The sequence below is a fragment of the Terrapene carolina genome, unplaced genomic scaffold, assembly GCF_002925995.2.
Source record: "Terrapene carolina triunguis isolate 2854851 unplaced genomic scaffold, T_m_triunguis-2.0 Scaffold96, whole genome shotgun sequence".
Taxonomy (NCBI): domain Eukaryota; kingdom Metazoa; phylum Chordata; order Testudines; family Emydidae; genus Terrapene; species Terrapene triunguis.
In genome coordinates this window covers 69,442,153-69,456,841 of record NW_020664447.1, presented here as the reverse complement: position 1 = coordinate 69,456,841, position 14,689 = coordinate 69,442,153, and the positions used below count along the sequence as shown (strand labels likewise).

General features: G+C 41.9%; 2 protein-coding genes across 3 annotated transcripts in view; one reads left to right on the top strand and one right to left on the bottom strand.

The window, feature by feature from the left end:
• EML5 (EMAP like 5) overlaps positions 1 to 7,096 on the top strand; it is a 294,191-nt gene extending 287,095 nt beyond the window's left edge. For both annotated transcript variants that reach the window (XM_026651428.1, XM_026651427.1), the window contains 5 exons: positions 12 to 174; positions 1,336 to 1,439; positions 3,752 to 3,905; positions 6,155 to 6,255; positions 6,614 to 7,096. In XM_026651428.1, the coding sequence (XP_026507213.1) occupies positions 12 to 174; positions 1,336 to 1,439; positions 3,752 to 3,905; positions 6,155 to 6,255; positions 6,614 to 6,650 (559 nt within the window). In that variant the 3' untranslated portion in view covers positions 6,651 to 7,096. The remainder of the gene's footprint in view (positions 1 to 11; positions 175 to 1,335; positions 1,440 to 3,751; positions 3,906 to 6,154; positions 6,256 to 6,613) is intronic.
• The window catches only part of ZC3H14 (zinc finger CCCH-type containing 14), an 84,815-nt gene that overhangs the window by 21,902 nt on the left and 48,224 nt on the right, over positions 1 to 14,689 (bottom strand). The window lies entirely within an intron of this gene.

Genomic DNA, 14,689 nt, shown 5'->3' with positions numbered 1-14,689 from the left:
TATCTATTCAGGTTCAGTCCAGATTCTCGTTACTTAGCAGTGGGTACTAGTGAGAATGCAGTGGATTTTTATGACTTGACATTGGGCCCCACGCTAAATCGAGTTAGCTACTGCAAAGATATCCCAAGCTTTGTTATCCAGATGGACTTCTCTGCAGATAGCCGTTTTCTCCAGGTATCAGTCATTTGAGACCATTGTATTTATTTTTAAGTTTGTAAGTAAATGTATTGCTCATGAAGGTCTATTAACACTTGTTCATACCAAATATATTAGTGACAGATACCATGCAAGATTCCTTATGAAGCTCCAGTAATCACAGCTCAGTCCTGACCAGCAGCTCCCCCAGTATTTCAGTCCTGGGCCTATCATGGTTAGAAACTGATAGCTGTGTTAAATGGTGAGGTTGTTTTGTGATAGGCATGTATAGATCACAAATAAAAATAAGTTGTTTGGACTCATCTTAGTACCTGAGTGTGAGAAATAAATACAGAAAGCAGAAGTGTACTTCTGAATTACTAAAAAGTGACAGACTGTTCACCTGCCTCATCACCTTGTTGAAGCTGGGTTTGCAACCTTTTGGAAGTGAGAAGGAGTACAATCTTTCTTCCCAGGAATCATCAGGAAACTATGGCATACCCTTCAGATTCTTGACCATAATAATAGAGGAAGTGCCCCTGTGCACATCCTATCAGTACAAGCCTCCTCTGATGAGCACTCTACCCATGTTGCCATGGCTCTCACAGCGTATCTACACATTTTGACCCCTTTCTATGAGGTCACAAGCCCAAGCTTCAGGCTGCTGTAATTTACACTGGTCGCAAATGGCTCCAACAGGCCAAAAATAAATATTGGGATCAGCATGGAGTAGAGATGTCCTAGCAGCACTCCATTTTCCCTACTGCACCAACATCAGGGAGGAGGAATAGCATACGAGCTCTTATGTGGCCTCTTCACCACCAAAGGATCATACGCAGACTGGGGTGAGCCTCCCCAGGCCAATTAAGCAACTTTTAAGTCCAGTTTATACCTGCATTATTTACAACAGTTACTCTTTTAATTGGGGGCTGTGTCGTAAGGAATGTACATGCATTTCACTCACATTTTATTAGTAAGACTTTTTTAAATTAAAAATTGATCACCATTTCTCATTGTTCTCTACTTGTATACATTTTTGGGAAGCATGAAATCTTCCCACAGAATACTTCCTCTGATTCTACTCTATTTCAGAGCCATCGATAATAACATTGAGTGTATAATTATATCCTTACCACTTCAAATATCTTCAAAAAATTTTAACTCAAATGAACTCTTATTTCTGGATGTTCATCCTCAAAGGTCTCTACTGGGTCTTACAAAAGACAGGTCTATGAAGTGCCTTCGGGAAAACAGCTTATGGACCAGGCAGTGATTGACAGAATAACATGGGCCACTTGGACCAGGTACCTAATTCACACAGATTCACTCTTGCTACTGGAGTAAAAGTTCAGATGTCTCCCACCTGGAAAGAAAACCATAGGTCTGGAAATGACCATATTATCATGAAGGATACTGCAACGCTACTGCGTTTGAGCTATATTTTTCTTTAAAACATGCCTGATTGATCTGGCAACAAAGTAGTCGTACATTATACAGTCACATGGGAAGAATATATAGGCTCCACTTGAGACCACTGGCAATTAGCCCAATCAAGGTATTAGATGCATATGGTCTCTGGATGGAGGCTATGAGTTTTCGCGCTCTTTAAGTACCCTTTACAGCTTTTGATCCAGCATCTAAGGCAGCAGTTCTCAAACTGTGGGTCGAGACCCCAAAGTGGGTCACAACCCTGTTTTAATGGGGTCACCAGGGCTGACTTAGACTTACTGGGGTCCGGGGTCGAAGCCGAAGCCCTTGGGCTCCAGCCCTAGGCAGTGGCACTCAGGTTACAGACTCCCTGCCTGGTGCTAAAGCCCTTGGGCTTTGGTTTTGGACGCCATCACCCGGGGCGGCGGGGCTACGTCAGACTCAGACTTTGGTCCCCCCCTTCTGGGGTTGTGTAGTAATTTTTGTTCTCAGAAGGAGGTCGTGGTGCAATGAAGTTTGAGAACCCCTAATCTAAGGCAACCTGAGAGATCATACATCCCATTCTCCCAGTTAATTGAATGTGTTGCAGCAGTAGCTGGAAATAGCAATTAGAGGGCAAGTCAGGAAAAAATCTAAAATTGGTTTCAAATAAAAACCTGCATAATACAAGCCTGTGATCATTTAAGTTTTACAGAGCCTATTAGAGCATGTGTAGTAGACAGTGCTAGATTATATACAGTACTGCTGTTTACCATATGAGAAAAATATGATTATTATTGGTGTATTCAAAAATATACAAAAGAAATCATTGTATAAACAGATATTATATTTAAAATTATATTTTATTATGTTTGACATTCGTTTTTTTTTAACTACATTGTTTTATTTTACATTGTATATTTAATTACTTTATTTTGATTTTTATAGAAATAAAAATCACTTTTGCCATGCTCTAGGCTCATTTGACAACTCTGTAAAATCACAATGAATTCAAAATAACAAATCCTGCAATATACCTTCATTCATGCACTAAAGGTTAATTGAAAAAAACATTCTTTTTAAAAACAAAAAATCACCAGCCCCATACATCTCCCACTTTCTCAAAACCCTGAACAAGAGCTGGGATCTGTAGCATGCCCTGAAATTTGGAATTCACTCTCCATAATGGTATGAAGTAGCTCAAGTCTGCCAAAGTCACTGGGTCTTTAAAGAGAGAGAATGTCCTGCCAGCAACCCATTCCTTTTCAAAACAAAAGGGTTCCTGATCATAATCGGGATAGCATCAGATAGAGGGAGAATTTTCAGGTCAGCAGGTCCCAAGCCATTTTTGCACCTATTCATTTTATGATTTAATAGTGAGTTGATTAATTTATTATATTCCTTGTTTAATTGTGTTTGAAAGAAACACTGTCAGTTGACCTAGCCCTAACTGTATCATAACTTTATTTTAAAATATAATACTCAAGCCTGATCCAGAAACATTCTAGCATCCCAAATTTTCAGCATATAAATTATAATCCATCATATAAACCAGTGCTGGGTTTCTCTTCAGGTTGTGGAATGTACATGTACATTATAATTAAAGCTAGCCAGAGACCAATAATTTCATTTCATGAGGATTTTCGAGGTTTGAAATGTATTTTAGATCCAGTGCAGGATGAAAACCAAACTTTTCAAAAGTTTTTGCAAACTGGAAAGTTATTGAAATGTCAGTTTTCAGAGCAAAAAGGTTAGCTTTTGATTTGGATCTCTCTTTCTGGAATGGACCAGGGTCTGCCCTGGACCTCAGGAACCTTTCGGTCAAAAATGCCATTAAAATTCATACAGCTCCACAAAACATTTTAATTTCCGTGAAACAGCATTTTCCCATGAAAACATATTTCACAAAAAATGTTCTGACTAGCTCTAATTGTAACATCTCTGTTCAACTTCTGTACATTGTACTTCACATAATTTATTTTTCTATATTTGACAATTGCCTCATTGGTCAATTTTAACTATCAGTTTCATCATCTGCTTTTTAGCTTTGTTAGCCATGTTATATTTTTTTTTTTGGTAAATTGTTTACTTTAATTCCAGATTCTCATAATCACAGAATACTATAAAAATCAGTTTATTATTTCTAAACCTATTGCTTTTCCTACAATGCATTAGTTGCCAAGGGGGCCCTCTCACCCTTCTATTTCAGTATTCTAGGGGATGAAGTAGTTGGAATCTGGTCCAGGCATGCTGAGAAAGCTGATGTGAACTGTGCCTGTGTCTCTCACTCTGGAATCAGCCTTGTAACAGGCGATGACTTTGGCATGGTCAAGCTGTTTGACTTTCCATGTCCTGAAAAATTTGTAAGAACCTTTTGTTTGTGTGATTGTAACACAAAGTGCTTTTGATTTTGTGGCATCCTATAATATCTCTGGAGGGAGGGTGGTGGTAGTGCTTTTTCCCCCGCTGAGTTTAATAGCTTTTTAATGTATGCATTTAATTGTAGCTCCATAGTCTTACAAGCTTGCTTGCTATCCAGGATTCCCTAAACCCTTGTACAATAGCTGTAGCCACAATCCATGATTTCAAATAATCTAAAAAACTAGCAATAGTACTGCTTGCTATCTTGCATTAATAAAGTGCCTTCATTATGAAGATCTCAAAGCACTCTACAAATGTGGATAAGTAACACTATCTCCATTTTACAGATAAGGAAACGGAGGCACAGAGGTTAAGGACTTGTTATGGAAACAAACTGTGACTGCACAGTATAAATTAACAGCAAAATGGTTGCACTTGTGTCCCTATCTGTAGGTATTTTCATGGTAACAGTTATTGTTTGGCTGTTAAATCCCTTTAGTCAGAAAGAACATAATGAAAATGTAGTGGAAATTTAGAGTTCATCACTGGCTCCTGTAGCAAGGAGACAACTTTCTGAACTGTGAACAAAGAACATGGTTTCTCTTAAGCCATGTCTTCACTACAAAAAAAAAAAAAGAAAGGTGTGTTCTGATGGGAAGCCTAGGCTTTAACTTCAGCCGCTGAGTAACTCACATGAAAACAAGTGCATTGTCTTCACAAGGATTTGAACTTGTTACACACCTTTGTTTGAAGACAAGGCCTTAAGGCAGAAATCTGTAATTTCTGTGTAGAATGAACAGAAATAGTCTGTTCACAAGCTGGAACATGATGGCCAGTCATGAGAGAGAGTCAGCGGAGGGAGCAGAGCATGAGTCAGAAGAAACAAGAAATTGGCCAAAACAATAAAAATAAAAGGAAAGTAAAGAAATTTGGTTTTTAATTTTTTGCCCCCATTCCCGATGTCTCCTCCCTCTCCTGCCACAGAAGGTCTCCCTTACATGCAAGTATCTGCACATACAAATACTGCCCACCTCACAGACACCCATCTGTGGAAAGCAGGCTGTTACGGGGCGATCCTCACCTCCGCGGTGCCTCCTGCTGGCCTCCCGGGGAATTAGCTCGCCTGCCTCCGGAGTGCTCTCTGCAGGCCGGTGTCCTGCATGTCACTGGCCCCCATGTCCCTCCCAGACCCACCCACTATCCCCACCTCGCCTCAGTATCAGGCTACTGCCAATCACCATCTAGCCCCCGTTCACTGGGGCAGACTGCAGTGTACAAGCCACTCATCACAGGCAAGGGAGGTTTGGACCTGCTGCCCTCTGCAACCCCAGTACCCTTCTGGGCCTTTAACAAGGCCTGCAGCCTGGAGGGTTTCCAGGCCGGAGCTCCCCAGTTCCTCTGGCCTGCCCCCAGCCCTGCTCCACTCTAGGCACCCTGTGAGCTCCTAAGCAGCCAGGCCCTTCCCTCTCTAGAGGCAGAGAAAGACTGACTCTGCTCCTGGCCCACTGCCCTCTTATAAGGGCCAGCTGAGCCCCGTTTGGGGTGTGGCCACAGCTGAGCCTGCTTCCCCAATCAGCCTGGGAACTGCTTGCTCCCAGCCACAGCCCTCTCCTGGGCTGTTTTAAGCCCTTTAAGGCCAGAGCGGGTGACCACCCCGCTACACAGGCACATTCAAAAAGAGCAGTGGTGGGCTACCCAAGGAGGACTTAGGCATTGCAACGCTTAGCATTGCCGCACTTGAACTTAGGTCTCCTACCTCCTAGGAAAATGCCCCAATCACTGAGCTATGGGGTATTTTGGGGCTGATCTGTGTCTCAGTTTCTCCTGTTAAAGCTGATCTACAGTGATATAAATAAGTATTTGTTGGAGCAGCGAAACTAGAACCTGGGTCTTCCATCTCCCAGCTCCCTACCCACTGGGCGTTCATGCATGTGTGTTTGTGTGTAAAAATTGCTTTATACCCCACTGGATAAAGGCATTAAATTGTCTTTAAACTGGGGGGGGTGTACACCCCCCCATAGTTTAGAGACACCTCCACACCCCATAATTTAGAGACAATTTAATAGCTTCTGCTTTACACCCCATGGTGGATGCATTTCATGAAATGACCTCTTTAGCCTAGGAACATATGGAGCATTTTAGAACCTTCTAGATACATGATACTAAACATTATACACACACTCTTTTACTCTTTCTTTCTAAAACAGTCCAATGAGGAGGACTCATGATCTTTCATGTTGTTATTTTTTAGGCAAAACACACGCGATTTTTAGGTCACTCGGCCCATTTGACTAATATTCGATTTACAAGTGGGGATAAATACGTTGTCAGCGCTGGAGGGGATGACTGCAGGTAGGTATATCTTTCCATTCTTCCCAAAAAGTAATTAGAAATCTAATATGTTTACTCTGTATGGACAATTCTTAATAGTGCAGAGATAATGTTCAAGTTCAGAATCTGAGACATTTAACCAGTTATGTGTTTGTTCCTTATAGTTCATAAAGAAACAGTCAAATATTTACAACACCTGATTCTTCTTATTTAAGAGTGGTATGAAGTACAGCGATGCACTAAAATAAAAAAAATAGACTGTAATGGCCAATATAGTTTGACATATTTTTTAATTTAATGGAAAATAATTTTTATTGATGTTTCTTTTATATTAAACATATAATAATTTTTAATCTCTCTTAACTTTTTGAAAATGCAGCTTATTTATCTGGAAATGTGTGCATATGCTTCATTAAGAGAGACATGGAGCCTTTCCAAAGAGGACACTGCGGAAAATTACAGGCATGAAAGACCCATGAGAGCAATGAGACATTCTACAGTGCCCTGCATGCTTACGAAATGGTGCTGATCTAAGACAGACTACAATCTGTCTCTGAAAGACAAGTGTCTAGAGTCTATCAGAAGAATAGACTATAACAAATATGCTGCGCCCCCTAGATTTGCTACAGTATTAGATAATCCATGTATGGATTCCATTCACTGCCAGACGTTGAAAAAGAAACACATGGATAAAAGGAAGAAGTGAGTTGTGGATCAATGTACAGTTTCCCAATAAGATAATGAGGTTTTAATCAAGAGATGTTATTTCTGACCTAATGCTGTATGTTGATGCATTTATTATCAGCACGAATGTGTTTCCTTTAAATTCTGGGGATTGAATATCATTGAAACAGATTACTCCTTCTTTTTATTACTGAAAGGAAAACCATCTAGCAGTTCTTAAATAAAACTACACAGTATTTTAATAAAAGATTAAAGTAATAAAATGGGATATGACATTTCTATGAATAGTCAAAAAATGAAGCATTGTCTGGTGAAGCAGTAATAGTAAAGTTTGCTCCTTAGACCTGCAGTATTCATGTGCTTAGAGGCCTGGGTCATAATCCTGTTTGATGAATGCTGTTAGGCATGCATGAACCCATTCTTTAAGGCTAATTTTGTGTTTTTGTTGCACTTAAACATTAAATTAGTTCCATGAGCAGAAACAGATTTGCTCACTTTGCGAGTGCCTTGCCCACAACCTAAAAGTCTAACTCCAGTTTTTGCCTTGCGATAAAAGTGTTCTCAGTGGAAGGGAGATTACTGTTGTGTAACTTGACTGAGCTGCTAGCCTCTTTGCTGGAAATATGAAATAAGATAATTTTAGTCTCTGTAAAGACTGGGGTCATCACCAGTTGCAAAAACAGAATTTCACAGCAATAGGAATTGTTGATTTTATTTTCTCAGTATCACTTGGAGGATGCAGAGAGAACATAATCTTTCCAAACACTGGTATTTTGTACATTCAGATTTTTTAACAGGAATAAAACTAGTTGGAAGAGATCTTTATTCAGCTCTCTCTCCTGATTGTAATGTAACATTCAGTCATAACTCTTCAAGTAAGCATGCATATTAAGGATACGGGCCTGCTTGTAACGCTTAGCATAAGAACATATTCTAAATGGCAAAATAACACAGACTTGAGCATTTTAGTGATGATAAACTCCAGGAGAAAGTTGCATTTTTGGTAAAACTGGGAAAGACTGCTTTAATTGTTTAATTGAAATGATCATGCAGTGGAGGTGTGCTGTGGGCTAGATCTGTTTTTTAAGCCGTGCAGTTATTTTTCATGCAACATGAAAGGGAGCAAAAGTAACTTGCTCACAGATTGCATTAACAAAGTGCTATTAAATGTGAGTAGTTACTATGGTCACAGTTGTTATTGTCTACTTACGTCAGCGTTTGTTAAGGATGGCATTTGATTCCAGGTTGAGATAGCATAGTTGTTGTTATTCACCTCTTTTATCATTTTACTTCAAGTAAATGTAAAAATGAAACAAATAAACCTCAACACCCACTGTAAATATCTTGTGTGTAGTGGGGAGAAAGGGAGAGATTGCACAGAGTAGATGAGAAAGTACGAAGAGACTCAGCCAGACCTCTGTACTCTTCCATGTCCAACAATGCTTGCTGTTATGTAATATAGGCCCTACCAATTTCACAGCCCTGAAAAACGTCACCAACTGTGAAATCAGCCCTCCCCCGGAAATCTGATCTCCCCTGCTGCGGGGAGCCCAGAGCTCCTAGTTGCTATTCGGACCGCGCTGGGGAGGGACAGGAGTTTTCCTTCCACTGCACTGCCGCTCTTGGGGGGGAGATCAGACGCACCTCCAGAGGCAGTGCAGAAATGAGGGTGGTACATCCTCATTTCTGCGCTGCAGCAGCCCAGGAGCTAGGCTCTGGGTTTCCATTCCTCCACCCCCCCGGGCTTCTGCCACAGCACCAGGCAGTGAGCTCAGGGCTTCCTTCCACAGCAGAGCTTGCTGGGCTGGGGGCTTTTGCTCCCGGTGGCTGCAGCTGGGGCAGTCTGGGCTCTGGGTTTCTGCCCCTCCACTCCCCACCCCCCCGGCTCCTGCCACGGCTCTGGGCGCCTGGGGGCTTCCACTCTGCAGCTGCAGCCAGGACTCGGGGCAGCCCGGGCCAGGAGCTTCCTCTGCTGCTCCAGTCAGGGCAGTGCAGGCTTGGGGGTTTCACCACCTCCAGCCAGGGCAGCCTGGGCACCTGCCCCCGTGACCTCTGCCATGGCTCCAGGTGCCGAGCTCGGGGTTTCCTCCCCCGGCAGCTCCTCCCAGGGCTGGGGGCTTGTGCTCCTGCCAGCTGCAGCCAGGGCAGCCTGGGCTCAGGGCTTCTGCCGCCCTGCCACTCCAGCTGGGGCTCCGAGCAGTCCAGACTTGGGGCTGCCCGGGCTCGAGGCTTCAGACCCACAGCTGCAGCCGGGGCTCAGGGCTTCTCCCCCCGCAGATTCTACCGGGACTCGGGGTGACCCACTAGGGGCTTCTGCCCTGGGGCTTCTTCTGGGACTGGAGCACCCATTTTTCCTGGGGGATGTCAAATCGGCCAGGGGGCTCTGCCTTCATCAGTTCATGCCAGGGACAAACAGCTAGGAGCCCCCCCGCTGGTGTGTTCCCAGAAGCATTGTGTGTGTGTGGGGGGGAATCCTACCCACCTTCACCTCCGGGAATCTCCTCTAACTGCAGGAAGCTGGGAGGGTGCTAATTTTGGGACACCCCTACAACAACTTTGCAACCCTTCCTCCCCCCCCCCCCCCCCCCCCCCCCCCCCCCCGCCGGGCCCCCCCACAGTTACAACATCCTGAAATTTCAGATGTAAACATCTGAAATCGTGAAATTGACCAATTTTAAAACCCTCTGGCTGTGAAATTGTCCAGAATGGACCATGAATTTGGTAGGGCCCTAGTAGTATTTAACACTATTGACCCAACAAATAATCTCATACAATATGTTTCCTATATCTAACTAGAGCGTCTTTCACAATAGAAAAATGTATTGATCTAATATCAAGTGTCTTAGGCAGGCAGGATTTGGAACAGATGATTTGTTGCCATTACCACTAGAGTACAATAGCTTCACTAACCACACAGCTGCTGTTCTAAAGTATAAGGTGCTAGGACTAGGGTCTGTGCTAGGGTACACTACTGACTCAGGTGAATTGCACCTGATGACACAGATGTGAGATCAGAATCATGCTGCAGCTTTACTCTTACTGCCCATTATTATTATATAAAAATTAATAGCATATATCTATGCTAGAGAAATCAATTGTTAGTGTAGTAATTTGTTGTTTTGCACCCTGTGTTCCACCACTGATTCAGTGCAGCTATATTACACATCTGAACATGGTGTAAGATTTGCCCTTGCATCCATGCTAAGGCTGCCTTACACCAGTTCAGATGGGATGACTGTCAAAAGCTCCTTTAGCTAATGAACCTCTTTAAATTTCCAGCTGAAAGTCATCTTTCTGTGTCTCACCATCTACCACAAATCCTATGCCCACTATCCCCCAGTAAATCTTCAGCCTGTGACTTGCACCCACCCCGTACTTTCCCAGAGTATCCTCTTGACACACTAACCATTCCCCCACCACCATCTTCAGTAGTGCCCATGCTATGGCTGTGCCACTCCACTGCTAATTTGCCAGCTGATACTTTTGCACTGAGGAACCACAGAGGTACATGCACCACAAATCACCACTGGGGCTGTAGCAGGAGGTGCACAGCTGCTAGCTACACTCCTTCTACCCCCAAACTCCTGAGGCATCTGTTCCCCCATCTCTGCCCCCATTTGGAGCTGGGGAGAATAGTGTCTTAGCTGCAGATCTATGGGGGCAGAGCGCATGTTCCACAAGCAAACTAAGGAGGTTCATTGCTGAAGAGAGTTTTTGTCTTTGACAGCAGTGGGAACTGACAGCTCACCAGTCGTGCTAGTGGGATGCGTTTACACTGGCACACAAGTCAGTTGTGCCTCAATTAGTGTTTACACTCACTAGTGTTAGTGGTGTAATTTCAATCAGTTAGGTGCCATGCTGCTAAGTGAAACTCTTCTGCAGTGAATACAAGGGCCAACAGCCTATGGGACGTTATAATTGACCACTGGTACAGAAAAATGCCTAGTGTGCTATGGCCTTCTAAAACCTGGAAGGAAGGAAGAATGTGAAGGGCTGAGTGGTAGAGTTGTTCTGGAAGTATGCAGGATAAGTATGGTGGTCTGGAGGCTATAACAGGGTTGGGAAAGGAGCCGTTCCCTTAGCTATGCAGCACTAAAAGGGGGGCACTGAGCCCCCAACTCTTTTTTTTTGTTTGTATTCTGCCACTCAATCATGCAGGTTCACTTTCTAGTTTGCAATGAATCCAGCTCTAGGATACCTTTAAGGTCCGCAAGGTAAAAAACTAGTAAACCCATTATACAAGTGAAAGAATAACACATTCTAGTCTAGATACCCATGAATCCATCTGTTATTGAAAAGTATTTAAATAACAAAGAATTGACATCCTATGCACATATTGGAATTCTAAAACAATCATCTCAGACTTAAACATGAGCCTATTGTAGTCAAAAGAGCCAAGATGTGGAAAAGGTTAGGATAAAGGGGAGAACTAATGAGCCAAATGTATTGAATCATTTTAACCTTAAATGTCTCAATTTTTCTTTCTTAAACACATGATCACTGGACACCATTATTTGGATCCAGGAAGGGGTTGGGGGAAGAGCAACTTAGTTTAGCACTCCTTTTCAGTAACTGAATGTATGCACGAATAAAGTCAGTATTTAGCTAGAACAAAAATCTTAACAGTGAGCATAATCAGAAGTTGTTAGAGTTACCCTAATTACAGAAATCTGGTTAATGTTAGCTGATACCCGCACCACCTGAAAAACAGCACACGGCACCCAAATAATTATTTACATGCTGTAAGTGGATAGCAAGCCCTAACAGTATGGAAGGATGAGCTATTTGGTTTTAATATATACTCTTTTTATAGCGGCAAAGTGACATGTTTTCCTGTTTGATTTATCAGCATAGTAGATGCAGCAAGCCTTAATTTTTGTCAAAAGCAAGTGGTTTTTGGTTAGTGTATACAATAGACAAATGTCTTGTTCCTAGCTTTGTTTTGGCTAGTGAGTGAATCATTCTGTGGCCTTCTTCCTGAATGTACCATGCCTAAACGAAGGGAAGAAAAAAATATTGCAGGTCACAATTTAAACTGCCATATTCGTCATAGTAACCAATTTGATTGAGCAGCCCTAGCTGTGTTTCATGTATATGCTCTTTCATACCTGCAGACTTTCCTGCCTCTTGTCATCTTTTCTTTTTTTCCCTAATGTTTACGGTACCGTTCATTTTTACTTAACTGGATAAATATGTGAGCATGCCAAAACTTACTATGCACTCTTTGTACCAATCACTGTGGTATTGTCAGACCAAATCCTTTTCTTGATTTTGGTCCTCTTCAGCTTCTAGTCTTAAACCAAACTGGTCTTGAATGCCTGATTATTTAGGAGAAAGAAAACTGGGTGCATAATATGGAGCGTGGCTGCAACAGATCTGCTTACCAAATCATTCACAAATAACTGAATACAATCTCAGCAGTTATTGAGGGGTTTTTTTTGGTCACATCTACTTGAGTTATCTATAGTAAAGCCTCTAATCAGGATTGAGCTCCCATTGTTATTATCAATGTAAAAAGAACTAGGAAGACAGAGTCCATCTCCCAACTATAAAAACAAGGAAGACTGGGGAGGGGGGTGTGCAGAAATGGCATACAGTATACGAACATGGTAATGACAAGCAAAAGTTAATTCCACTTCTTTAATTATGGAGGATGTGCTGAAGGAAACAGCAGGAGGGAAAGAGTAAATAAGAACAATGGGGTGGGGAGAAAACTAAATAGTAAGGAAGGAAAGGTGAAGAGTGAGGTTGCCAATGGAATGACAAGCAGAAAGGGGGAGGGGTCAATGAGTCAAACCACCAACCAGCAGATGAAAAGTGTCCAGATTTCAAATTGAAAGAACTGGCAGCTGGTGTCGTTGGCAGTGAAGAGCTGGGGAAGTGGCAGCTGCTAGGAAAGAACCCCTCTGCTAGTTTGAGTGGAAGGTTACTGGACATTGCCCCACCCCTTTGTTCCTGGGGAAGTCACAGCTGCTCCCAAGGGGTAACTTGAGGCTTGGAAGAGCCTGCTTTACTACCCTCCAGCTATGTGACTAAAAGGAATAAACAAATACATTATGTTTTGCCCACACCCCAAAACTGGGGTTATTTTAACTGGCCTAACCTGATAGTGTCCAGGTTTCATATTGCTGAACAGGGGTATTTAAACTTTTCTTTAGTAGAAAATAAACCAAAGAATTGTGAAATTCCATAAGATGTTACATTGTGAAAATGGAGCCCATGAGCTGCCTGCACAAATTACAGTCGCTTAGGAGGGAGATGCACAAATCTCGCTAATGAGCCTGTCTCATTAGTTCTTCTTTAAATTACTGACAAATTATATTGAGATGGGATTTACAATTGAGTACAAATAAATAATTTAAGGATTAAAAAAAAATTACAGCGCTTTTGTGATCAAGAAACAAATAATTAAATTCAGGAGAGAGTTTAAGGCATAAGTTAAAATAAATACACAACTGTGTGAAGGTATGGAAATTGAGTCACCCAAACAACCTCAACTCTGCCCTATAGTGACACTATGCAATAACCATACACTTACGATGAATGCATAAATGTTTGTAGTCCTAAATTTGATTAAACTGATTTTAAAGTCTCTTTACCCCCCCCCCCAAATGGTGGTACTAGAGGACAGAGTTAACATTTTGTGTGTCTTATCCATACCTTAACACATTTGGATTTCTCTTGTACTTAACCTACATCTGAATTTCCTGGGTTTGTAATGCTTGTTTTGGGAATTGTTACAAGATTCCAGTAATGGTTTTATCTCTAAATTACTGATATATACTGTTAATCTTATTTTTAATATAGATTATTTCCTGGAAGTTTTTTATTATTTAAAATGTCATAGAAGAGCACTAAATAAGAAACCCAAAGAGAATGTTGCCATTTAATATTTTTCATGATTTGAAGATGGGTGGTATCACCCTTAAATCTTCTAGGACCAGATTCACCAGATATTCTTGCTGTTAATCCCACACGGGAGCAGTGCAAAGCAACTGGAGTGTACTAGTCAATTTCTCCTAACACATAAGCTCCACTTTCCCCAGCATGCACCCATACAGAAATTTCCCCTATTCCTTCCCCTCCCCCTCCCACTTCCCATGCACACCTCTCCGGAGTTTCCCATACCTGTTGAGTCAATCTGGTGTAACAGGTAGTTCTTAAAAGAAGTTTTAGGGTTAAGTGTTCATTTTCTGCCATTTTTCTTAATTAAAAGTTTCTCCTTCAGCAGGGGCTAATAAGAATTGCCTACTTTCAAAATGGCAGCCATATAGTCTCACTGAGTCTGAGACTGTAGCCAAGATGCCCTCTTTTAAAATGGCCACTGCCTCCCATTGGTGGCCATTTTGAAAGAGGGCATATTTGCTAGCTAAGGGCACTTTCAGTCTCAGTCCCAAGAGGACAAAAGAAGCTAAGGCAGCTGTTTTGAAAGAGTCAAACTAATTAACCAATCTATTTATCAATTCTCAAAAAAATCATTCTGTGCCCAAAGGGGAAAATGCTGTAATTTTGGGAGGATACACTGTATCTTCCTATGTAATAAAGTGGCTGCATTCCTACTTTCAGTACAAGACTTAAAACACAAAACTTAATGCTCAGCCATAACTATGGAACGGTGACTGGCACTTCTACAGTTCCACAATTGTTTCAAACATGTATTATATCCAGGACATGCTTGATTATTGAATTATTTGGAAATGTAGTAAATGCATTTTATAAAGAAACTCCAAGTGTCAGCACTGACACAAACTGCATGATAAAGCTGGTTTAC